The sequence below is a fragment of the Natator depressus genome, chromosome 20 (assembly GCF_965152275.1).
Source record: "Natator depressus isolate rNatDep1 chromosome 20, rNatDep2.hap1, whole genome shotgun sequence".
In the NCBI taxonomy this organism is placed as follows: domain Eukaryota; kingdom Metazoa; phylum Chordata; order Testudines; family Cheloniidae; genus Natator; species Natator depressus.
This window is the reverse complement of record NC_134253.1, coordinates 27,477,387-27,502,276: the sequence shown is the minus strand read 5'-3', so window position 1 is coordinate 27,502,276 and position 24,890 is coordinate 27,477,387. Positions and strand designations below refer to the sequence as shown.

Sequence of the window (24,890 nt, the reverse complement as noted above, 5' to 3'; positions counted from 1 at the left end):
ACTTTGGCTAAATTTGTAGGCTCATTTATTTCAACAGTGCATATATATTATAAAAAAATTCCAAAACAAAATTCCACTGCACACACTTTTCAACGGGGGGTGGGAAAGGAAGAGAGAACAAACATGTGACAGATGTTAATCACATCACTTAATCCACTACCAAATGTGCTCATAGTATGAAGCTTAGTCAATATCATGAATAACTCTATACCATCTTGCCTCCTATTTAATGCCAGACAGGAAATGGGACAGACATAGGCCTGCTGGTTAAAGAGTGGTCTTTATTTCCTGGCCCCCATCTTGTGGCAGGAGAGAGGGTTGCAAGAAATTAAACTCGTGGTCAACATCAGTATCAGCTGACACCAGTTACATTTTCTCTTTAAAAATACACAGCTAAAATGCAATATCATCCAAAACCAACCACCACCACTCACTAGTGCAAACAATTCTAACTGGAAATCAGGTGTTTTGAACAAGTAGTAGGGCATAAATTTCAGTTCCCTACAAATGGACCACGTGGAATTGTACAAAACCTGTACTGAAGAGAATGAATAACTAGGTTAGCACTGGGGTCTTAAAAGACCATGGTTTCAATAAGACCAAATTTCAAAGTGCAAGATGTGAACTGAATGCGGATGGTAAAGTAATTCCATCCTAAAAGCCTGTGATAGGCTTGATTCTTATCAATCAGTGCAGTTTCAGTGCATGGAAAATCTTTAGTATCATTTGATTAGCAGTTAAGAGTTATCTCAATGGGGTGGATGCACAAGAGATTGTGTTTATGAAATACAGAAACATGAATGCATTTGTTCCCTTTTTGAAAACCACAAAATTATAAAGTGTCAGTTTTGTAAACACCACGCTTTGAGTGTTAATAGGTTTATTCAAATAAATACACCAGATTACTTCTTTTTACATCACTATCTAATGATGTTAGTACTTAAATGTAAACACCTGTTGGTATAAGATACATAGGCTTTTATGGATTAAATAATAAGCCATATTTTGGAATAAAAGTTTAAAAACTTAAAAAGCTTAACAGCATTGTGGGGATTAGGAAAAGACAACACTAGATAGAGTTCTCTTCTCTTAGCAAATTACAGGTCAGCATGAGGCATGAACATTATTAAAAATTCACTAAAAAGGTTTTTACATATCTGAAGTTTTAAATTAGTAGCTTCTATTTTGGGGTGAAGTTGTACATATGAAACAGATATTACCTCTGTTACGGCAACCATTCCAATGAACTTCAGGTTCTGTGATTCAGTCCAGCTGAGCAAACACGTAATAAATGAATTAAATAGGTATCCTTGTGGCCACTGTAAGAATCTCATTGAGCCTTATTACACAATAGGCCCAATCCTGCTCACTGAACTCCATGAGCTGTTAAGTTTCAACAGCAGCAGGGTTGGGCCCAAAATATCAGTGATTACACCACTTCACTGTCTTCCCCTACTATAACTGCCTTGGAAGAAACAAATACAAAGAAGATAGATACAGTGGAGCAGATTTTTTGTTTTGAGTTTGTGCTTGGCAATGCAGAGCGTGGGGCCCCAATTCTCCACCTGAGCATGACTGTAGCGAAGCACACTCCAGCTACTCCTCTTGCATTCCTGATAACCTCCATCCTCCCTACTGCACTGGGGACTCCAAGGAGGGTGACAGGATCTGACTGTCAGCTCTGTACTCGCAGGAAGCCCCAAGTTAGGGGAATGAGGCTAGGCTTCACACACTTTGCACTGCCTGAGTCACAAAGGGAGTGGAACAGGACAGAAACTGTATCAGTGTATGCTGTTTGAAGAAACTGGGAAGGGTTTATTAGTGAAGTCTTTGTAGCTGCAGAATGTTTGTTGTCTCTCTCTGAAACACTTTTCCAGGACATCAGTACCATGAGAAAACCACAGAATACTGTATTGTGTACACACCCTGACTTGAAGGCCCCTTATAAACACCTTCAGTATTATCACTTACAAATAGAATGAAAAGCCACACCAGGACGAAGGGCAGAAAGGTGAGAATTAAAAGCCTAAGGGTATTAAGATACACTATATGATACGCATAAATATTACATCTTACATAAATGTTCACAAAAGGAGCAGTTCATTCCTTTCCAATCCCTCAGCTTTTGCTCAGTTTTCTGCTCTGAGAAGCAAGACCAATTCCAGTTCTTTCAGTTCACATTCGTAAAGCTTTGAGACTGAAAATCTCTGCATCTCCCACTAAGTCTTGGTCAGTGCTGCTGAAGCGCCTGCCATGCAACTGGCAGCCCCTTCACAGCCTCAGTTGCCTTGGCACTCTCCATTATTTGCTAATATAGGGATATGAAACATCTATCATTGTATCAGGAAAGTTGAATGTGTGTACTAAGCTTTGCCATCCCTGTGCTCCATGATGGTCAACGTCAGCTAGATCTTGCTCCTCGTACTTCTATTTCAGAGGTTCAGTTTGACAACAACCACTTCCCTGGTCTCTGTTGTCTTCAAGATCCATTTCCAGCAGATCTGTTTGGAAGATTTCCATTTCGATAGCTATGGACAGACACTCTAGAAAAACAGTCTTATCTGTCCCATTGAAGTCTGCCTCTGTCATCTCCTCCTTGTTCATTTCCGGGACAGGACCCTCATGCACATCTTCGTGTCTCAGGCTTCCAGTGAGTAAAAAGGGAACAGACTTACCTTCAGCCAGTCCATCTGCATGCCTACGCCCCTTGAATTCCTGCTGAGCATTGTACCCTAGCTCCAGCTGACAGACCTTTCTTTCCAGACCCTCCGCAGGAACCAACTTTTGGACATGTAATTCTGCAATCATTTCATCACCATGTTCCTGAAGTCGGTGTGTCCAAGTGGCATCCCCTGTTTCTTTCACAGAAAATGCACAGTGTGAGATCATTTGCCCATTGCAAGCTTCCCCCACCCTGCATTTGCCTTCACCCACTGATATTGTATGCATTTCCCAACTGCTCCGATTTTCTCCTAACTTGTCTCCATCCCACTCAATTGATGCCACATGATTTGTTGCAGATCTTTGTAATTTTCCCTCTGTTAAACCTCCATCGTCCCTATATGTATCTCTGTCCAAACCCATAACCTGCAATGAATTGGTACTAGGCCAACAGTTAGCCTGAGAGTTGTCAGAATTTGTACTATCTGGGGTTGGACTCTGGTTCTTGGACATGCTTGTATTTGCAAAAAAAAGTATAGTTACAAGATTCCTTGCAGGGACTTTCTTGATCCTGCAATAACTCTCTGTATTCTTGGTTATTCTTACCACTCTGTCCTGCTCCTTTAATCCAAGCTAGATTTAACTCCAATTCTCCATCCTGCCCTTGACCGCCTTGCTCAAACATCGCCCTCCCCCATTCCTCTTGTATTTTCTCTACAGCAACTTTGTCTACTGAATGTTCATTTATGATGTTCTGTGGCTCTTGTAGATCTTTGCTCCTTGCAAAAGGGCTCCATGACTTGTCATTACATTTGTTTTTATTTCGGTCTCCTGTGCACATATTGTTTTCAGCCTCAGACACAACTTCAGTCTTCTCTGCAACATGTCCTGCAGGTTCAGTAATACAGCTGCTTCGCATGTCTGGTTCCAAGGCCTTCTTGTGTCTCCAATTCCTACCATCAGGCAACACCCTCAAATATTTTTCTGCTTCTTTATGGCAATGGGAAGTTACTGGGCAGATTCGCCTTTTATCTTTGGGAGGATTTGCAGCCCCAGCTGAGCCTCCTTCATATTTCCATGCTTTCTTGTCTGAAGTCATCTCACTGACTTGACAGGAGATGAGGTTCATGGTGTCTGATGTGGCATTGCAACCTAAGGCTCCTGTCCTTATTTCAGTGTGTTCCTGGGCTCTGTCCTGCTGCAGCAAGTTGTCCACACTATCCAGAACACAGGAGAAGCTGTCACTGTAAAGATTATGTCTGTTTTGACTTGAAGCCTCTTTCAAGGCTGAAACAAAGAACAGCAGAAAGTAAGACAAAGAAATACCAAATCTTGCTTTGCTCTCTATCCCTGTTCCCTCCCTACTGCATGTGTCTATATAGTCACAGTCCTTGTGCAGCACACACCCCTACATTAATATTCCATCTGTCCTGTGTCCTAGTTCTTATGAGCCCTTCTTGACATTTTTCTTTCCACAAGGGAAGCCAGGTTATCCCCAGTTCTAGTGTGGTAGCCAGGAGCAAGTCCCTGTGACTGCTCTGGAGGCTTTGAAAGCTCTGTCACATGCTCCCTCTGGCTTATCCCCAACAAAAAAACATATTTGAAGAGTTAAAAATGGCCTTTGGGGCTGGTTTGATCAGAGGAGCCAATGCAAGCAGATGGGCAGGATGCCTGGCTTTAAAATGACCACATTAACTATTTGTCCTGAACATAAAAGCTCTTTTGTTTTTAACACTTGAAAAGCAACAACTAACATGCAGCCCTGAGATGACATCACGGCTGTAAAATGGGATTTTATTTCCACCACACTAGCCAGTGGGAAATGTTTGGGCTACAATCAGAGCGGGAAGAGAAAGAGAATGCAGAGACTGGCAGAAGTAAGATATTTCAACATAGAAATACTGGAATTTACCACAAACAACATATGGAAAGTTGTTTGAACAGGAAAGCATAAAGATGCCTATAGATGTGAGAGACCATAAGAGCATTCCCATGCCAGAAGGCAACTGGCTCCCTGGTATCGAGCAGTGAGTTTCAGCTGGCCTCACCAGCTCAGGTTTACTCTAACTCTTTATTGTAATAATCTGTATCTAAAAGGTGTCACGTTATAGGTCATTGGAAAACCAATAACACTCTCATCACTAATATTCTTGCATGATGTTTGTAAAGTAAACCCAGAAAGGATTATTCAGCTGTGCTGAAATTATGACTAAAATGTGTTTAAATCAAGCATGTCAAGGGGAGATGAAAAACAGTTTTTTCCCCAGACAAAGGAATGCAGTGCCACTTGTTTAAATGTATCTCCCATGTAAATTGAGCAACGTGTGACCAATGAAAAGTACATTTGCATGTCAGGCAAACAAAATCATCAGAAGAGCAAGTATGGGGGAAATGATCACTTAATTTCAACAAAAAGAAAAGGAGTACTTGTGGCACCTTAGAGACTAACCAATTTATTTGAGCATAAGCTTTCGTGAGCTACAGCTCACTTCATCAGATGCATAAAGTGGGAAGTACAGTGAGGAGATTTTATATACACACAGACCATGAAAAAATACACATTGTAAGGAGAGTGATCACTTAAGATGAGCTATTACCAGCAGGAGGGGGGGCAGGGGGGATAAACAAGGGGCTGAAGACAACATCCCAGGAAGACTTTCTGCCTCATGAAGCAGGGTCAATGAACTTTGAGAGAGACTTTTCAAAGGTTTACTGGACTATACAGAGAGGTGAAAAGAGCCCCTAAGTTATTCTTCACCTGAAGAGACAAGTAAAACCAGCACCTTGGACTCTGTGGGGATCGTGACTAAGAGCTAGTCAGCTGTTGCAGGAAAAGGAAGACTGGTGAGGAAACTGGTATCAGGGCTGTGAGCCACAGCAACCCAGCATTTAAAGCACCCAAAGTTCCAAGGCAGGCGGTAACAACCCTTTATTGATCTGGACTGAACCCCAAAACATCACAAAATGCTTTAAAAAAAAAAGCCAACAGCAGTCAACAGAGGGGAAGTTACAGGCCTGGCGACTGTAAACATTTTTGGTGAAGATAATCTGTCCTCTCTTTAGCAGAGGATAAGGACCTATCAGTGCTGACTTTGGTCTGTTTTAGGATGGAACCCAGTTTCTACTCACCTTTGGTGACTGCCTGCTGCAGAACAGCCAGAACCATTTCTTCATAAATATTTTCAACATTGATGATGCCACTGAAGTCAGCAAACACGTAATTTTCATACTTGGGCAGCTCCTACCGAAGGAGGTAGAAGAGAGGTAAATCAGCCAGCATCAGTTACCTCACACACACACACACACACACACACAGATAGGCAGGGCCAACCTTGGATTACACAGCACCTGAAGTGAGCCAAAATATGGTGTTCTGCCCCCACCTCGGAATAGTCACTTGAAATTCCAATGGCACCCTGTAGTTTCTGGCACCTGAACTGCCTGTCCAACCTTTAATGCTGGTCCTGCACAATGTTTTATGTGTATTTACAGGTTCAGAAGGAAAGTGGAGCCTCATGGTTAAACAGCCAGAATGGAAAGTGTTCAATGGAATTAGTTCAAACTCCCCAGAAGTCTGGGGGAAAGTTAACCAAGTTTAGGATCAAGCTTCCCAGAATCCTGATCACTAGAGACAAAGTTTAAATCTCTTCAGGACACAGTGCCCTGTACCACCAATAGCCCACTGACATGCACCAGGACTACCTTCAAAGGGAGTCAAACTTAACCATTGTCCTAGTACAAGGTACTGAGTTAGGCTGGTAGCAGTGCAGAAAAATGATAAAACGAAATGGAAAATTTTGGGGAAAGATTTACATGGTAGTAAGAGTCATGATGTGAAATAGAAGTAGATTCATGGCCCTCTGGAGGGAGTTTATTGGTTGCCTGGTGAGAGTGGCCTGCATTTTGGTGGCACTGAAGAACCTGTAATATTGCTTAAAAGCCTCTCCTCTCTTTGGAGTCACAGTCCAGCCCTGCCACTCTGGAACGCTATAATGAAAGGTCAGACTAAATGATCTAATGATCCCTTCTGGTCTTAAATTCTATGAAAGTCACTGAGGGGAAGGGGATCTCCTATCAGCCCACTGAAGTTCACTGAGCTAGCAAAGCTTTTCTGAAGAATAAAATGGAATAGTTTGATAAGATAAAATCAGCTTTATGAGCTTCATCAGTTCACATATGGGGTTTGGGTCCCTTCACCTTCATTCAGAATCAGGCCTCACCAGTTTACATCTTGGCTCCAGATTCTTCAGCAGAAAGGGAAGAAAGATCTGAACCAGCCACTCTTGTGCAAACTGCTTCCTGGTGGAACTGCTGTCATAGTCAAATTTCTGAAAACCAACCACAACCAAATTGAAAAAGGAATCAGCGCAACAGTCAGGAAACTTCCCCACAACAACTTCTGCATCTGTCCACCTAGAGCAGCTCAGGACTGGATCATGTGAGGAACACAGTGTCCAAGGCAGCACACAGAGCAGAAAAGCCAACAAGTGCAGGGAGAATATGATCCAAAGAAATAGGACTTTACACAAAGAGAAGATAAGAATATCGCACACCTTACCTTCAGCACACGAGTTTTGATCTTTTCCAGAGTCTGGGTGATTTGGCTGTGGTTGGTTGCCAAGCTCAGATGTTGCTCTGAAAGCTGGTGGAATGTATAGACCGAATTCTGCATTAGCTACAAAAGAAAAAAATTGTCAGATGAGTAGGGGAGCCAGCACATTCAGAGACCACAGTCAGGACTCAGTTCCACATCTTCAGCAACCACCCTCTGGATAATGCAGCCTGCTTTCTCTCTAAGATTGGTTAAATAATCTCTTCATACCCTGCTGATGCCCAAGGGAGAAAGCAGACCCCACACAATTAAAGGTAAAAATAGATCAGCTCAGAGCTGATTCATTCCCTGAACACTCAGGGAATGAATGCACTGCCCCTTCCCTTCATCTCCACTAAGAGGTTGCCTCACCCCAGTCTGTTCTCTCAAAGTATCACCACTTACCTGCTGCATGAGGTTTTGGGCTCTGAGGACTAAACTTGCCACACCATGAAAGCCAAATCTTTCCTTCAGTCCCTGCAGACTGTCTTTGTAGAGATTAGCCTTCTCGTAACATGGCTCCATGAATTCAGGTTTCCAGGGCATTTCCCCAAGTGTGAGAATCTGCATCAGACAAGTAGTCAGCTAGTTAAGGTCTGTACAGTGCCTAGAGGCAGTGAAAGCTTACCTACATGCTAAGAATTAATATTTTATGGGAAAGGATCTGAGTTAAAGCCATTATCCATGTCCAAGCAACGTAAAACTGAAAAGAAGGCATCTCTTTGCAGAAGGACATTGACTGCTTGTCTCTGGAGCCATGTTTGTCCCACAAAACCTGTTTATGGGTGATCCATGAACAGGCAGTGGAATACTGAGCAGACTCAGACAAGTTCAGAAGCCATATTCTTGTCTAACAAAGTTGCCTACCTTTATCAAGCTGCCTCTGTGGTGTGGTCACATTCAAACCAGCATGTGGCACTGACCTGAATGAACTGCACTGTGCAGTTACAACAGCAGCTAGGTGAAAGTTACAAGAGCTCACGATCTGCACAGTTCAGGGCATAATCTCCTCTCTAGCTGGGGGTCAGGGAGAATTTTCCTCCCATTGTACAGACCTGCACAATTCAGAGACATCATTGTGATGTCTCCACCTCTGTGGAGATAGAGGTGGTTAGGGACTATTTAGAAAAGCTGGACGTGCACAAGTCCATGGGGCCGGACGAGTTGCATCCGAGATTGCTGAAGGAATTGGCGGCTGTGATTGCAGAGCCCTTGGCCATTATCTTTGAAAACTCGTGGCGAACGGGGGAAGTCCCGGATGACTGGAAAAAGGCTAATGTAGTGCCAATCTTTAAAAAAGGGAAGAAGGAGGATCCTGGGAACTACAGGCCAGTCAGCCTCACCTCAGTCCCTGGAAAAATCATGGAGCAGGTCCTCAAAGAATCAATCCTGAAGCACTTACATGAGAGGAAAGTGATCAGGAACAGTCAGCATGGATTCACCAAGGGAAGGTCATGCCTGACTAATCTAATCGCCTTTTATGATGAGATTACTGGTTCTGTGGATGAAGGGAAAGCAGTGGATGTATTGTTTCTTGACTTTAGCAAAGCTTTTGACACGGTCTCCCACAGTATTCTTGTCAGCAAGTTAAGGAAGTATGGGCTGGATGAATGCACTATAAGGTGGGTAGAAAGCTGGCTAGATTGTCGGGCTCAACGGGTAGTGATCAATGGCTCCATGTCTAGTTGGCAGCCGGTGTCAAGTGGAGTGCCCCAGGGGTCGGTCCTGGGGTCGGTTTTGTTCAATATCTTCATAAATGATCTGGAGGATGGTGTGGATTGCACTCTCAGCAAATTTGCGGATGATACTAAACTGGGAGGAGTGGTAGATACGCTGGAGGGGAGGGATAGGATACAGAAGGACCTAGACAAATTGGAGGATTGGGCCAAAAGAAATCTGATGAGGTTCAATAAGGATAAGTGCAGGGTCCTGCACTTAGGATGGAAGAATCCAATGCACCGCTACAGACTAGGGACCGAATGGCTAGGCAGCAGTTCTGCGGAAAAGGACCTAGGGGTGACAGTGGACGAGAAGCTGGATATGAGTCAACAGTGTGCCCTTGTTGCCAAGAAGGCCAATGGCATTTTGGGATGTATAAGTAGGGGCATAGCGAGCAGATCGAGGGACGTGATCGTTCCCCTCTATTCGACACTGGTGAGGCCTCATCTGGAGTACTGTGTCCAGTTTTGGGCCCCACACTACAAGAAGGATGTGGATAAATTGGAGAGAGTCCAGCGAAGGGCAACAAAAATGATTAGGGGTCTAGAGCACATGACTTATGAGGAGAGGCTGAGGGAGCTGGGATTGTTTAGTCTGCAGAAGAGAAGAATGAGGGGGGATTTGATAGCTGCTTTCAACTACCTGAAAGGGGGTTCCAAAGAGGATGGCTCTAGACTGTTCTCAATGGTAGCAGATGACAGAACGAGGAGTAATGGTCTCAAGTTGCAATGGGGGAGGTTTAGATTGGATATTAGGAAAAACTTTTTCACTAAGAGGGTGGTGAAACACTGGAATGCGTTACCTAGGGAGGTGGTAGAATCTCCTTCCTTAGAGGTTTTTAAGGTCAGGCTTGACAAAGCTCTGGCTGGGATGATTTAACTGGGAATTGGTCCTGCTTCGAGCAGGGGGTTGGACTAGATGACCTTCTGGGGTCCCTTCCAACCCTGATATTCTATGATTCTATGAGGAGATTACAAGTTATTATACATTGGTTACTGTTGGAGGCAGGATACTGGAGTAGGTGGATCACTGGTGTTCCGGGGTCTATGGGACAGATGGAATTAAGTTGCCATCCACAATACTGAATGCGGACATGTAATGTGGTCTCCAGGGGAATAAGACAAAACGGTCCCTCTGTCATATCGTCTATATCTTACCTCTTCCTGGAAGACAGTGGTAGGCAAACTCTGCACATGTCTGATCATCTCATCAATTCTGTCTGTGAAGAGCGAACGCACCACGTCAAATCCTAAGCTGATGGGGCATATGAGCTCCTCCATCACACAGTCCAGGTCAGGCTCTACTCCTTGGCGACAGCAGGATTCCACTGAGCTCTGGACCACCGCTGCCAAGGTAGAAACCCCTCAATTAGCCTGACAGAGTCACAGCAGAAATCAGGTTGCCCTGGATTAATTAGGCTCAAGGAGACAACTGCAGGGTCTTGGAATGTGAAATACTCATCCATCCACCTATCCTTTATTTCGGATGTGCCCATCCCCGCAGTTTCTGTGAATCTAGGGTACCCATCAAATAGCATCTAATCATAAATACTGTAATCAAGATTCACATAGCATTGTCTAAAACAGTAAGACATAATGAACTCATTCCCCAATCCAACCTCTCCAGTGGCAGATAATGCTGCACACGCTGCTTAGAATTTCAAATACAACTGAGAGAGTTAGAATTCTAAAGCAAAGTAAATCCCGTGGGTTAACAGAAGAGAACCAAACACCCCATCCCTTCACCCCCTTTCCTCTAACCTTGGAGTTTTATAGATATCTGATCCTTTAAAATCAGCATCTGATCCAGATCAGGGCGAATCTTCTTTTCCAACTGAATGTTGAGTTTCTCATTCTCCCTCTGAAAATCCAGGAATTCGCTGGAGACCTGGCTGAGGACCAATGTATAAACCTCCTCTAGGAACTGACCACCCACAGCAGGGACCAGATCAGCAAAAGGGGAGGAGAAAACAGGAAAAGTAAGAGGCATCATACAGGCCATGTGCAGAGATCAGGAGAAGTTTCTGGTTGTGCTGTTGGGTGCACAGTCCTTGTCAGGTCATTCTGCTTGCAGCTGATTAGTGCACTGTCTTCTACCTATATTACATCTGTAAGCATGGGGCTCCAAGCTGACCCAACTCAAAGGCCAGTCCAATCACTCCTGGGGCATCATTTACTTGGTAGCTACATGTAGACAGCAGGATGCTCTTCACTCCCCACAAATACCCCGTTTAAATTTTGCACAACACACTACATCAAAGGCAGCAGTTTCACAGGAGACATGAAAGGCAGAGGCTGTGGGTTGGATTTTGAGAGCAGTAGCTAGTGGAGCTGTTCTTTGTGTTTATTTGTCTGTCGCAGAGCAAAGTACAAACTCCTAATGTGCTCTCCGAAACCATAGTCTAAAAAGTTAGCTGAGTGTCACTCATTAGTTCCTGAAACATCACTGTTTGGGTTTAGATGTAAGCATTGCTCTGTGGACTTACCTGGCACCAGATCTGTTTCTTCCTACTTTCTGACCCTTTGAGATTTGGGGGGACCTGAGACTGCAGCACTGGAAGCAAATCCTCCATCAGCACATTACTGAGAATCTAAACCCAAAGAAAAAGACCATCTTCATCAAGTTACCAGCACAGAGCATGTATTAAATACTCCAGCTTTGGACTGCTCAGCACTTTACAAACCTCAGGCTCTGTTCCCAGGAGGAGATCCCCTGCTCCGTAACTACCTTTCTCTTGCCTATAAAATCGCACAGCTTCCAGGAAAGCCTCTACTTCAAAGGAGTCCTGTCTCTGTAAAACTGAACCCGAAATACCAGTTAGTCCCAGCAACATAGCTGAGGTTAATCAGAAAAGTCCAATCCACTCTTAGCACACCCAAATCTGGCTATATGTAACTAAGCTTGCTGGTTACAAGCAGTGCTTAAATGCTATGGCAATAAGTGCTATATAAAACCTATGATAGAGACTAACATTACACTAATAACAAAGAAGGGGGAAGAACCTCTGGAAATCTCTGTGGATCTGAGTGCACAAGCCTCTCCGTTTAAAGAAATGAAAGCCTAACTGCCTGAACTTGCTCAAATTTAAAAACCATAAATTCAATCCAAGGAAGAATAGAAAATGTAGGAAATTTTTACACTCTTTGGACTTCCATCAGTATCACATTCGTATCTGATTCACTGGGCCCTCAATTCACAGGTGATGCCTCACTGAATGGACTCCACACAATTTTAGGAAAGGATCCTCATGTCAGTAGCGAACTTCTGTGGTCAGCCCCATTTGCAGATGTTGCCTCAGGTCTAGTAATGCAGGCGCTTTCAGGCGTTACCTGTGCTGCAATATCGGATCCCATCTCGAAGGATGGATTTCCAGGTGTGCTGGGATTTTGCAGAGTTTGTGCAGAAACAGAAGGACTTTCGGAACGGATGGTAAAGGAACAGCAGAAACTCTTCTGGAGGCCCATTTAAGGGGTCTTGGTCTTGGTGGGTGTAGTCAGCTTGAAAAGAAAAGCACAGAACATGCTTCCAACGAGTTAGAATTATTTCTAGAAATACTGTGTAATGTCTCCACAGCTCTTAATGATCCTAGTGTCTCTCACTGACAGCTGCCATTTTACTGCCAGAAGGAAATCCTGTCTGCTGACAGACACCTGAGCACCAGCAACTTCTAAGATGTCAGAGGGAACTACATGTGATCAGTACCTGCTAAGATTCGGCCCATAATTTGAGACATCTGAATGCACTGAGTCAGGCTAGAGACTTGCACAGTCACTTTAAGGCATGTTCATTTTTGTAGTTAGTATTTACTAGAAAATATTGTGCCAAAATTGTACACTAAGGATTTTTTCTATTCTGCCATTAACAAAATCTGTTCTGTTCTGAAAGTGATTATTGAAGTCTCACTTCATTTCTTCAGCAAACAGGAAAAATTCCTGCTTCATTAGAAATTTTTAATTTGTATTATATGAAATAAAAAGATTTTACATATCGTTACAAATAGATGGAACTTTTAGGGCACATTGCCACTTTCTTTTCAGAGCTGGCAAGTAGCACTGAGAAATGGAGCAGAGCAGCTGTCTCAAATGAGTTCAGGGATTGGCAACATCTCTCTGCATCTGCTTCTAATTTCATGTCACTTCACTGTGAAACCTGGGTTCTTCATCTGGCTGAATAAAGCCCTGTAACCCACCAACAGTACTAAATGTACTCCTTCTAAAGAGAGAAAAAGGAGGGACAGAACAGCATGGCAAAAAAGAAACAGGTTTAAACAGCATGAGGTCCTGAAAACCTTATGTTTTAGAGACATCAGCATGTTCAATTTATTTTGTGGTCTCTAACTTTGAACAGTACAGCAGCCCCATGAGCAATGGAGCCTCTGTGTATGTATAATCAATATTCTTCTTTCTATATGTTGGACTTTGCCATCCTTACAACAAAAAAGAGAAAGTCCAGAATTCAGACATGGAGCCCTTTCTATTTAGAGGTGGTGTTGCTGAAGAGTTCTTGAAGTCGCTGTTCTGTATAATGCTGTGAGGGGCCAGTAAGACACTGTTCCCTTCTGGGTTGCGGCACATTTCTCAAATGGGGCACATCACAGACTTACCTACTAATCCCTGGCAGAGACTGTCAGTCAGCCTGGTATATTCGCTCAGTGAGGTCACCAGCAAGTATCCGGACAGAGTCGTGGATCCTCTGGGCTTATATCCTCTCCCCTGGGCCTGGAAAAGAAATCCAGACAGAACTATCTTAATGAGGGCTCAAGGGCAGAATTCCTCACACACACCTTGTTGCTAGTATTTAGGGTCAGCAAGTCTCTTTCTCTAAACTGCACTCACTGACAGTATACAGCCACCTCTGAAGGTGGAATTCAGTAGCTGTGTAACTAACACCACACATTCATTTTGGAGAGGAAATGAAGGAGGAGAATGTAACCCTATAAGCCAGAAGGAGGAATTTGGGCAGGGAGGGGGCGCAGAACATAAACTTTCCGAAACAGTGGGACACTGTCAGATGTCTGGGTGTACGTGTGCCTGCAGGAAACACACCTGAATGGGGTAAGAGTATGTAAGATCCATATACATTTTACAACCCATAAAGTGGGGACAAAAGCAGCTGAAGTAGCACATTTACCTCTTTACTATCAAACCACTCCAGGGTATAGTTTCCCAGCAAAATTAAATAACTCTTCTTCCACTTGCATGTGTCCCCAGTATACTGCATCAGGAATCCCTCATGCAGAAGAGCATCAGGTGGCTTCTGGAGCTGAGAATGGATAAGAGAGGACAGGAAACAAGTCCCAGTGAAAGTGCAGATGCAACTGTAAACTCTTTGGGACAGAGACCATGTCATCTGTGTCTCTGCAGTGCTTAGCACAAGGGGACCCTGACTGGGGCCTTTGGCTGCTACCAAAATATAAATAATGGGACAACTGAACGATGACATCTAGCGGACACTGAAAGCAAATAAAACACCTACATTAACACACACACACACACACACACACGCCCTGTAATTACAGTCATAGTAGCTCTGAAGGGGACTTACAAGGTCTTTCAGTCTAACCAGAGGAGAGGTCACAGTTTATCGGCTCCATCTGTGTATATAAAATTATAAAACTGTATGTAGTGTGGAATTGCAGTGTTATAGCTACGTTCATCCCAGGATTATTAGAGAGACATGCAGAGGTGTTAACAGCCCACTTCACCATGAATGGTCTCTTGCAGCATGTGTTAACTCCTTATGCTTAACAATCTGTTCCACCTTGTATTTATCTGTAATGCTCTGAGTACCTTTCCCAGACCTGAAGAAGAGCTCTGTGTAAGCTTGGAAACTTCTCTCTTTCACCAGCAGAAGTAGGTCCAGTAAAATATATTACCTCACCCACCTTGTTTCTTTAGTATGGAATGAAAGATAGCAAGTAACACAGAGTGGCAATTTTTAAAACCTTCCTAGTGGCAGCAGGGCAGCAGTGAGGATTAGAATTTGGGAGTTGCCACCTCCTAGTCCAATGCACGGGCCACCAGGGTGTGTATCCTCGTGCTTGATTCATTCAGCAATACACACAATTATGTGTCAGAGATTAATAGCCCTAAAGAATCTCAAGATGCTAGAGAGAATGAGGGAGGAAGATAAAGTTGTCTTCAGATCAGGGAGAAGACAACAGCTCAGGGGTGTGTGGGAAAAAGAAATCTCCCAGAACACTAGTAACAGCCATTCATTGTCCTCTCTCCAAGCTCACAGCTCCTACAGGAGTCAGTGGGGATCAGTGAGGGAGGGAAAAAGAGGGGGTGGTGTGCAGGAAGAGAAGGCCTTTTGAATTATCTGAAACTTTAGTCAGTCCCTCAAAAGTGAACTAAGCCATCCCACCACTGGCCTCCGACATGCAGAAATTGTCCCTACACACACGCAGATCAACCATTGTAATCTGCATTTTAAAATATGTCCCAAAAGACCTATTTCCAGGGCATGAGAAGCCAAAGAAGCCCCTATTGTTCGGTCAGTGATCCAATAAGCTATTACCAACAGGAGAGTGGGGTTTTGGGAGGGAGGGGGGGTAGAAAACCTGGATTTGTGCTGGAAATGGCCCACCTTGATTATTATACACATTGTAAAGAGAGGGATCACTTTAGATAAAGTATTACCAGCAGGAGAGTGGGGTGGGGGGAGAGAAAACCTTTTGTAGTGATAAACACCCATTTTTTCATGGTCTGTGTGTATAAAAACATCTTCTGCAGTTTCCACGGTATGCATCCGATGAAGTGAGCTGTAGCTCACGAAAGCTTATGCTCAAATAAATTGGTTAGTCTCTAAGGTGCCACAAGTCCTCCTTTTCTTTTTACACCCTAGCAAATAATTACATGAGACTGCTAGAGTCTAGGAAGAAGCAGCTGTAGTTTCCATATTACAGCAACTGCTAAGAGAATGTTTGTTTCTGGGGGAATGGAGCCATGAAAAGGTGCCCTTGGGATCAGGTGTTTGTAGTAGGGGCAGTGTGTCATGTACAGGAGGTGTGATACTTACTTTGCTCTGCAGCAGCTGTAGAGCAGGTTTGCCTTGCGGGTCCAGCTCCTTTGAGACCCGTCTCAGAAAGGTGGTTGCAAGTTGCCTCTGATAATAGGGCATGAAATTCTTCACTGTGGCATCTGTGCGACCTGGGAAGTGAGAACAGAGATGACCATGGTGTTTCAGTGCTCTCCCAAGGGAGGTAATGCAAGCTTCTGTGTCTGATTAGCATTGTTCCTTCACCCAATAGCTTGTGAATTACCAGTGTGGGCCGCCAAGGATGAGGCCAACAAGTTCAAATCCAGATCCAAACTTATCCAAAGTTCATGAGCACCCCAATGTGGGAGTTCTAATCTGGGCTCTCTCTACACAAATTCTAGACTCATAGGATCACTGTAAGGCTACAACCAGATTCTAACAGCTACTAATGCTCATCAGAGGAGGAATCAGAACAAACAATATTCAGACAGCCAATGCTGGGGAACCCTTTGACTCTAAAAGTGCCTGGGAGATGCATGCTACAGGCCTTTATGTCCCTCTATTCACTGATGAGTACAGTGTGCCTACCAAACATAAGGAGGAGCATGTTCAGCTGGCATGGGGGAAGGAAACTTGTGTCACCCTGCAATGACTTCTGCAGCTGAGCAAGGAGCAGCAGCACTGATAGGTTCTGACAAGAGATTCCATCTAACCTTCCAAGGAACATTGACATGATGCACAGTGTGCAGATGCGGGGCAGGAATCTTCTACTTCCATTGAGGAATGGGGGGAGCACCACAACAGAGGAGCCAGACTTGAGATATAAGATTTACTATAGCATCTCTGATGTTATTACATTTATATTATGGTAGCACCCAAGGACCCCAGTCAAGACTGGGACCCCATGGTGGTAGCTGTTGTACAAATGTAGAAAGGAGCTGCTCCCCATCCTGGAAAGCTTACAGGCCCTGGCCTGACAGTAAGTTTATTTTGGAAGAGTCTTGCCACTGCCCCACCAGTATCTAGTATGGGAAGAACCAGAAGGTTTCTTCCAACCTACAGTCACAGATCATAATATGATTGCCAGACATTTTAGCTTCACACTGTCCTAAGAGGTAGCTTAGTGTGATTTTGCAGTAGGGAAACTGAAGCAGAGAAATATGAAGAAACCTTCCCATGGTCAACCACAGCCTGGAGAACCCAGATACCCCCACTGCCAGTTCCCTATTGTAACCACTAGATCACACTCCTGAACTGCTGTACTTCTACACTGCGGGAAGCAAAAGCCAACCAAAGTAGCCTGTGAAAATGGCAAACAGTGAAGCACCCACAAAAGCTTATGCTCTAATAAATTTGTTAGTCTCTAAGGTGCCACAAGTACTCCTGTTCTTTTTGTGGATACAGACTAACACGGCTGCTCCTCTAAAACCAGTGAAGTATTAGAAAGATGGCTCTGAATGTTAGAGGGTCTGATGCAATTAAAAGATAAAAGATTCCTATGTGCCATTGCTTCTCCAAACAGATTCTCTCCATAGTCTAGAAGAGGAGATTAAAACGAGAGCGCAAATTCACTAATAACTGAGAAGCTGTTGAAAGGTCATGCCTGCATTCTATTGTGACCTCAGGCAAAGCGGACAATGCTGCCACAGTATGAATTTCTGAAGATTTCCTGTGATACATTCCCCAGCCCACCCCCCTTTAGCCTGGAGACTCATGAAGAGGCAAAGAGAAAAATGTGGCTCAAACAGTGAGCGGGGGAAAGAATGACGAAAGTATAAAAACAAGACATTTCCCATCTCTCTCTCTCTCTCACACACACACACACACACACACACACACACTTACATAGGAGGGGGACAAGAGAAAGGCACTCAGAGGCCATTCCCACTGTCAGACTAATTGTGTGTGTGTTGCCTGCATATTCTAATGCCTTTGAACTGTTGGCTGATTTACTATGGAAAAGAAAAGTAATCAAACCCTAAATTAGATTTTGTGTTTCACAGCCCAAATGTGAGCTCAGTGAGCACTGAGCCAGCGTTAGTAGCTTTCCAAAAATTCAGAACAAGTTGTGGGATGTGCTCATACTGACCGCTGGAAAAGTCTGCCAGCTTGTGGGAGGAAAGACAATGTATGCTACTGCACTACCCTCTTTATGGAGTCCTGGATTGAATTTGATGGGACCACTAAAGCTGCTTAAACGGACTTGATGGTGGAATTTCCAGTAAAGCCAATGATTGCAGTGGAGATTTCAAGTTCCTTTTGCCACAGCTACTCCGCCAAAGTAACACAAACAGCTTTAGCTGGAGTAACCACATCTGTGACCCAGCATAGCTGATGACCAATGAACCTCCTTTTCCATCACCATGCACCGTATGTGTTGTCATCTGCAGCTCTGCAAAATGAATGCAAACTACTACCCAATCAGAATAGCAGCATTTTACAACTACTTTGCACAGGTGTAAAGGACAACACAAGGTACCAGGCAGGGGACTTTCAGGGCCAACAGATGCAGGTCAGTTAAACAGACCTCCCATGCCCCGCCCCCCCGCCCTCTACCTCAAATGCAAAAATATGAAAAGTGTGCACCTGAAATAAGCGTAGAAGAGCTTGACACCTCTGTACTAAGGCCAGCAAAATGGGCCTCAGGAAGGTGCTCTTAATAGTGCAAATAGGGCAACCACTTCCAAGGACCTAGGAGACTGATAAGTCAAAACCTTGGGGGACTGTCTTATTTTTTATCACACCAAATCATTACAGCAAGTTGCACAGAAAAATAGAAGCTGAGATTGAGTCCTCACTCACTCCAACACTTTATGGGAGGGCTCCTCATTTTTTAAAAATTTTCTGTGGGCTCATTCACCCTGCCCAGGGAGGAGATGATGCAACAGCAGAAATTTCACCAGAGGTTAGAAGGACTTATCTGTGAGAGTTCACTAACAAAGTGACTCATTGATAAATTGGAGAGGGTTCAGAGAAGAGCCATGATAATGATTAAAGGATTAGAAAAAAATGCATTACAGTGACAGACTAAAAGAACACAATCTACTTAGCTTAATGAAGAGGTTAAGGGATGACTTGATTACAGTCCTTAAGTATCAATATGGGGAACAAATATTTAATAATAAGCTCTTCAGTCTACCAGAGAAAAGTCTAACATGATCCAATGGCTGGAAGTTGAAGCTAGACAAATTCCAGCTGACAAAGCATAAAACGCGAACAGTGAGAGTAATTAACCATTGGAACAATTTACCAAGGGTCGTGGTAGATTCTCCACGCTAACAATTTGTAAATCAAGATCAGATGTTTTTCTAAAAGACCTGCTCTAAAAATTATTTTTGGGAAGTTCTATTGCCTGTTTTACAGGGGGTCAGACGATTATCACAATGGCCATAGAATCTATACATCTACGAACGTGCTAGTGTTTAGTGAAACCATAATAAATACCTCAGGATAGTCATGTCTCTCTTATAACCATCTCTCACCTGACCTAGATACCCTGTACATGCATTGGCAGCAGTGCCTAATGATCTAGATAGAGATTACGAACTAGTCTTGTCTCCCTGGCCCAGAATTCAGTAATGACTGCTGATGTGCAAACGCACCCTATGTAACAAATACACGCGTTAATTAAAGTTGGGACCCAGGAGAATACTCAACCTGTTGTGGAGCAAAAGGCATCTCCTGTTCTTATTTCCTGCCCGCACTGGGTGTTTTTCCCATTTTACTTGTTTAACCTTGTAAGGTCCCTTAAAAATGGCTGTGACCCATGCAGTAAACTACATTTTGTTTTCCCTGTGGTTCCACACACTTATTACCAGGATGATGGTGGTTATGGATAATATTTTGAAGTAAGCCATCACTGGCTAATTTCAGAAGAAACTAGATAAAGGCTCCTGGGGGATGCTGGGCACTGAACCTGCACTGAAGTTATTGGGAGTGGCAGGTGCTCAGCACCTCCCAGCAAAGTGCCCAGCAAAACAAAAGCCACTGAGTACATCCAAGTGATTTTAAACAGAGACTGTAGCTCCTGCAGCGCCACTGGAAGTCAGTCAGTGAGAGGGCAAGCAAGGTACCCAGCCTCAAGTCTATGCTAGCCAGGGTTGGTGGCCCAACAGAAAAAGAACAGGGCTCCATGACAGGTGAACTTAAGCCAGCAACTTCAGCTGGTTAATTCACACTGCAACTCTGTCGTCAGCCTTAGAGGTGGCTATTGCCTAGATGGGAAAGGGATCCACTGAGGAAGACAGTGATCTCCATAAGTGAGGTGATCGATGAATGATGTTTGGATGACAGAATCCTTTTAGAAAGAGGAGGCTACACCCATGTCAGAGAAGAAACACCACCCCACAAGACAAACAACTTGGCCATAGCTGTCCCTGGTGTATCTAAGAAGGAGTTAATCAAATTGCATTAGGGGTATATTTTGCCCCTTGATGTTTGACATCTGTGTTTTTACATTAGGTAAATACCACCCTAGTCACTTCAGCTGACTTCTTTCTCTCTCTCTTGCTGTATCCTTCACTCACCCTCTACAAGCCAACGGAGGTTTTTAAAGGTAATCTGAGAACTAACAGTTGTTCGGATTAGACATACAAAACCAAAGTTCTGTCCAGCCATGGTCACTACAGGTCCTGTGTGCTGTTTGCATGAGCCCAGGCATTAACAATAGTGTCCTGGCCAAACTGCAGCTCAGACCATTACACCCTGCCTGCTCAAACTTGCTCAGGTAGGATCACAGAAATATAAAATGAGAAGAACAGATGCTCAAATACCTGCACCCCTACAGTCACAGGCAGTTACATGGGATACTCCCACCTGGTCCTAAGATGCTACTTTTCAATGCTCCAGAGGGAACCAAATAACCCAAAGGTCCCTGCCAGGTCTTCCCTTTCTGTCCTAAACTATTGTGTCTAGTTGTGCTGTGAAACTCTGATTCTCAGTTTCCCCATCTGTAAAATAATAAAAGTAATTTTAGTACTAATAATACCAACCTTTCAAGGGAGTTATGGGGCTTATACAAGCCTACCTTACAAGGAGCTGTAAGGCTTAATGAATACTTAAAAAGCACTAAAAGAAAAGGAGTACTTGTGGCACCTTAGAGACTAACAAATTTATTTGAGCATAAGCTTTCATGAGCTACAGCTCACTTCAAATAAATTTGTTAGTCTCTAAAGTGCCACAAGTACTATGCTCAAATAAATCTGTTAGTCTCTACAGTGCCACAAGTACTCCTTTTCTTTTTGCGAATACAGACTAACACGGCTGCTACTCTGAAACCTGTCATTAAAAAGCACTGTACTTTTAAAGCCAAGTATCATTACACTCGCTTTGTTTCACCCATAGGTGCTTGTCCTGGCCCAGTGGTGAATGGATTCTTCTATATATAGTTTGTAAAACACTTTGGAGCTTGGAACACACCTGAAAGAGTCTCCGACACTACAGTAGAGAAATGGCCATCGGCAGAATATGGCTGCAGCACAATTATTGCACAATTAAAAATGTGGTTCCAGTTCCTGTCTACAAGATGAAAGCTTGTCTTAGTTGCATTGTAACCAGATTCTCTGACATGGTAGTTTTGTAGTGTAGACAGGCCCTAAAAACAAAGATGAGTTGTTGGCTCAGATTACGACTCAGCTATTTTCAGACAAATTCTCCTGCTGCCCTTGTGAGCAGAGGCAAACTGGACTGATACCAGGATGGGAACCTTAGTGATTCAGTATCAGATAGATACTCACATATGGTTCCAGGTTGTGATGTACAGCTGGAGCAATGTAGACAGATGTGATAACTTTACTGGTGCCTCTGTGCTCATAAAAGACTCATCAGCTCTGCTGGCAAGCATGGATTCTCAGCACCATATATTATAGCTTGGCATAAATGTGAGTGCTGATATCTATCTGATGGCCAGGCTCCAACTTTTGAATTCCCATATGACACTAAGACTCACAAGTTACGTTACAGAGGTTCACCTGACTGTCATGTCATGTCAAGTTAGATTTGACCACTGTGTAGAACATTGTTGATCCATATTTCTTTCCAGCCTTAATGTTGTGATCAAATAAGCAACAGTTCAAACACGGGGGCAGGATCTTTTAACTGTCCCTCCCAACATGTTTGTAGGACTTGTGCATTTTCATTCCTGGTCTTTTTTTTTTTTTTTTAAATGTGGTTGCACTTCTGAAAACAGGTGGGGAAAGTCTTCTTTCCTTATTGTAGCAAATCTCTTTGCCATAAGCTTCCCTGCACAGAAGTCAGAGTAAGTAGTAACCACTATATCTGAAAGATCTGTAACATAACTTGTTTGGGACATTTATGTTTCAACTTGCTGTTGTCCACTAGATGAATCTTGAACCCCCTTCTCCAGTCCTCTTTATACAGCATCCCTGCCCCAGGGTTGGATTTATGGTAATCTACCATATCCCATGTCAGGCAACAACCTGCAGATACATCCACCTCAGATTACATGTTTATACGTTGAACTAATTGTATGGTTTTATTTTTAAAAGGAACCATCACTCTGGAAATGGTAATCATCAAAGCTTTTCCTTACCTCTCAGGTACCTGCGCTGTCTTCCATCCAGTGGACTTGAATACCTTCCTCCCATCTTCCACTTTAATACCTTGCCTGTTTCCAATGCTTCCAGTCAGAGTCATGGGCAGAGAGGAGCTGCCTGGTAAAGTGATTTTTAGGCTCCAAGAGCAGCAGGGATTGTCTTTTTCTGTCACACTCGCCTTCAGATCATCAGCTCATAAATATTCAAATAATGTTTCTGTCTCACAGCAGTCCCTGCACCCACACCCCTACACACAAACAGGCCTTAAAGGGGCAGCAGCACTTAGTGCACGAACCCACACCCTGACACAGAAAGAGGCCTCAAAATATCCCTAAGCCTTTAATGTTAAAAAGGCTGTTTGGAGGTTCTGTTTTTGTTAACCGTGTGGTGTCTTTTGTGTCTGTGCTTGATATAACCCAAGCTCATACAGACTCCCTCCCTCTTGTAACAGAGTGGAACAAGCTCACAGAACATGGACATGATGGAACCTTGATTACACTGAAGAATGAAAATCCCAGATTGATTCAATAAACTGCAAAGTGCAAATTGCAATTTCTGTCCTAGCAAATCCTCTGCTTACAGAGCTGAATAAGAGCTCTGCGTAAGCTTGAAAGCTCGTCTCTTTCACCATCAGAAATTGGTCCAATAAAAAAAATAACCTTACCCATCTTGTCTCCACTTACTATAAAGTAATGCTATGCAAAGGAAACAAAAAAGGATTTCTCAATCAAAGTCCTATTGCACCAGAATTTGGATTTCAGGTGCTGAAGAGTCAAGAGCTATAAACTAACAGGCTGTAATGAACTAATTTATCCACGAATGTCCTACGCTCACTTAGGGCATCCTCCCACTCTATAGCCTTCTATACACCATCCATACAGAGCATTTCACATGGGCTTCCTCCAACTGCACCAAAAGACAGAGATAGTTCATCTGCAAACAAGGCACCAGTGACTGAATCTAGCAGTGCCACTGTGGGACTTTTCTGAAGTATTTCTGAACCCGAAAGCAACATTTATTTAAAGACTGATTTCGCATAGAAATGCCACAGGTCAGTGCTCAGCACCTGCTCTCAACTCTCAGTTCCCTTCTGTACTTCGTTTCTCCTGATTAAGATTAATTCAGTAACCTTCCACTTTTAACATTATGTGACAGCCAGTTTCAGTGATACCCTCCAGGATATGTAGAAATAGGAAATCTTCCACCCTCTCTTTAAGCTGAAGCATTCAGCACTTACATTAGCTCCTGTGCTAGATACAAAGCAAGATGACCCTTTATGCATGACGGAGCAGTAGGGATGATTAAATGAACAAATATAAAAGGGGCCTGAGAATCACCCAAAAGGTGATCCAGGACCACACAGCAAATGTGAAGAAAAGACATGCTTACAATGTTCTATAAAAAATATCACACACAACATCGGAGGGTAAGATGAAACAAATTTGCTTCTTCAGTATATTAGAGGAATTGTTTCCAGACACTTTCTTAGAACTCAGGTAGATCAAAAACTGCTTATTAAAACATCCAGCTTGTAAGAGTCCTGAGCAAGGACATGCGCGTTTCATATGTCTGAAGAGGTGTGTGTTAGCAGTAACCAGGATTCTGGATGTTCAAAGTCCCATTCTGCACACATGCTCTATGTTAGTTTCCAAGTTTAATATGAATAAAATATGACTTCAGTTCTTTTTTATTCAGACCCAATTCCAAGAAGATCCCCACTTTCTCATGCTGCTTAGCGAAATAGGTAGTTGCATCTTTTCTGTGAAGGATGCGCAATGAGAACCCTATTAATGGGGGTGGGATTGTTATTTAAAATAATATTAAGGGAGTCTGAAAAATGACTTAACACAGCTGCATAAAGGTACCAGGTGCTTTACAAGCACAGCAAGTCTCATCCTCTGCGCCTAAGAGCGTCTATCCTCCGTGCCTAATCCTGGAAGGTGCTGTGTGCCTTCCAGTCCAACAAAAGGCGATAGGAATTCAGCACCTCACAGACATAACATTTGGTAAGACATTTGGTAGATACAGAGGGGGACTGCTCAAGGCACAGGGGGAAGCATGAGGTGAACCCACACCCTGAGTGAGAGAAAGATGAAAGCAGCAGTAAAGCAAGAGGATTGACCTTAAAGGCTGGGGGAAAAAACAAAACAAAAAAGCTTCCAAGTCCCGCAACCCAGCTTTCACTCAGAGTCAGATGAGGCAGCAAAGTACAGGTGCATTTCCTCCTCACAGTACTGTTAGTAAATCTGTTTCCTGTTCTAGTGTGTGCACTGCAGCTGCCTTCAGACAAGAGAGTCTGAGCCAAGGAGTGGTAAGAACCCCAGATATGAATATTTTTTATTCAGTGTGTTAGAATCTATCTGGATCTCTGTAAACTAACTTTA

The 24,890-nt window shown here is 43.5% G+C and overlaps 1 protein-coding gene across 1 annotated transcript; it reads right to left on the bottom strand.

Moving 5' to 3' along the window:
- Positions 1-942: 942 nt before the first annotated feature.
- NIBAN3 (niban apoptosis regulator 3) lies at positions 943-23,186 on the bottom strand. Its single transcript, XM_074935260.1, has 15 exons — positions 22,503-23,186; positions 15,992-16,122; positions 14,102-14,233; positions 13,575-13,689; positions 12,301-12,468; positions 11,655-11,770; positions 11,457-11,561; positions 10,732-10,894; positions 10,129-10,316; positions 7,658-7,816; positions 7,220-7,336; positions 6,882-6,989; positions 5,791-5,902; positions 3,268-3,948; positions 943-2,858 (listed from the first exon to the last, which is right to left on the bottom strand). Exons 1-15 carry the CDS (start codon positions 22,555-22,557, stop codon positions 2,428-2,430), a joined length of 2,781 nt encoding a protein of 926 aa, XP_074791361.1. The 5' UTR covers positions 22,558-23,186; the 3' UTR covers positions 943-2,427.
- Positions 23,187-24,890: the final 1,704 nt, after the last annotated feature.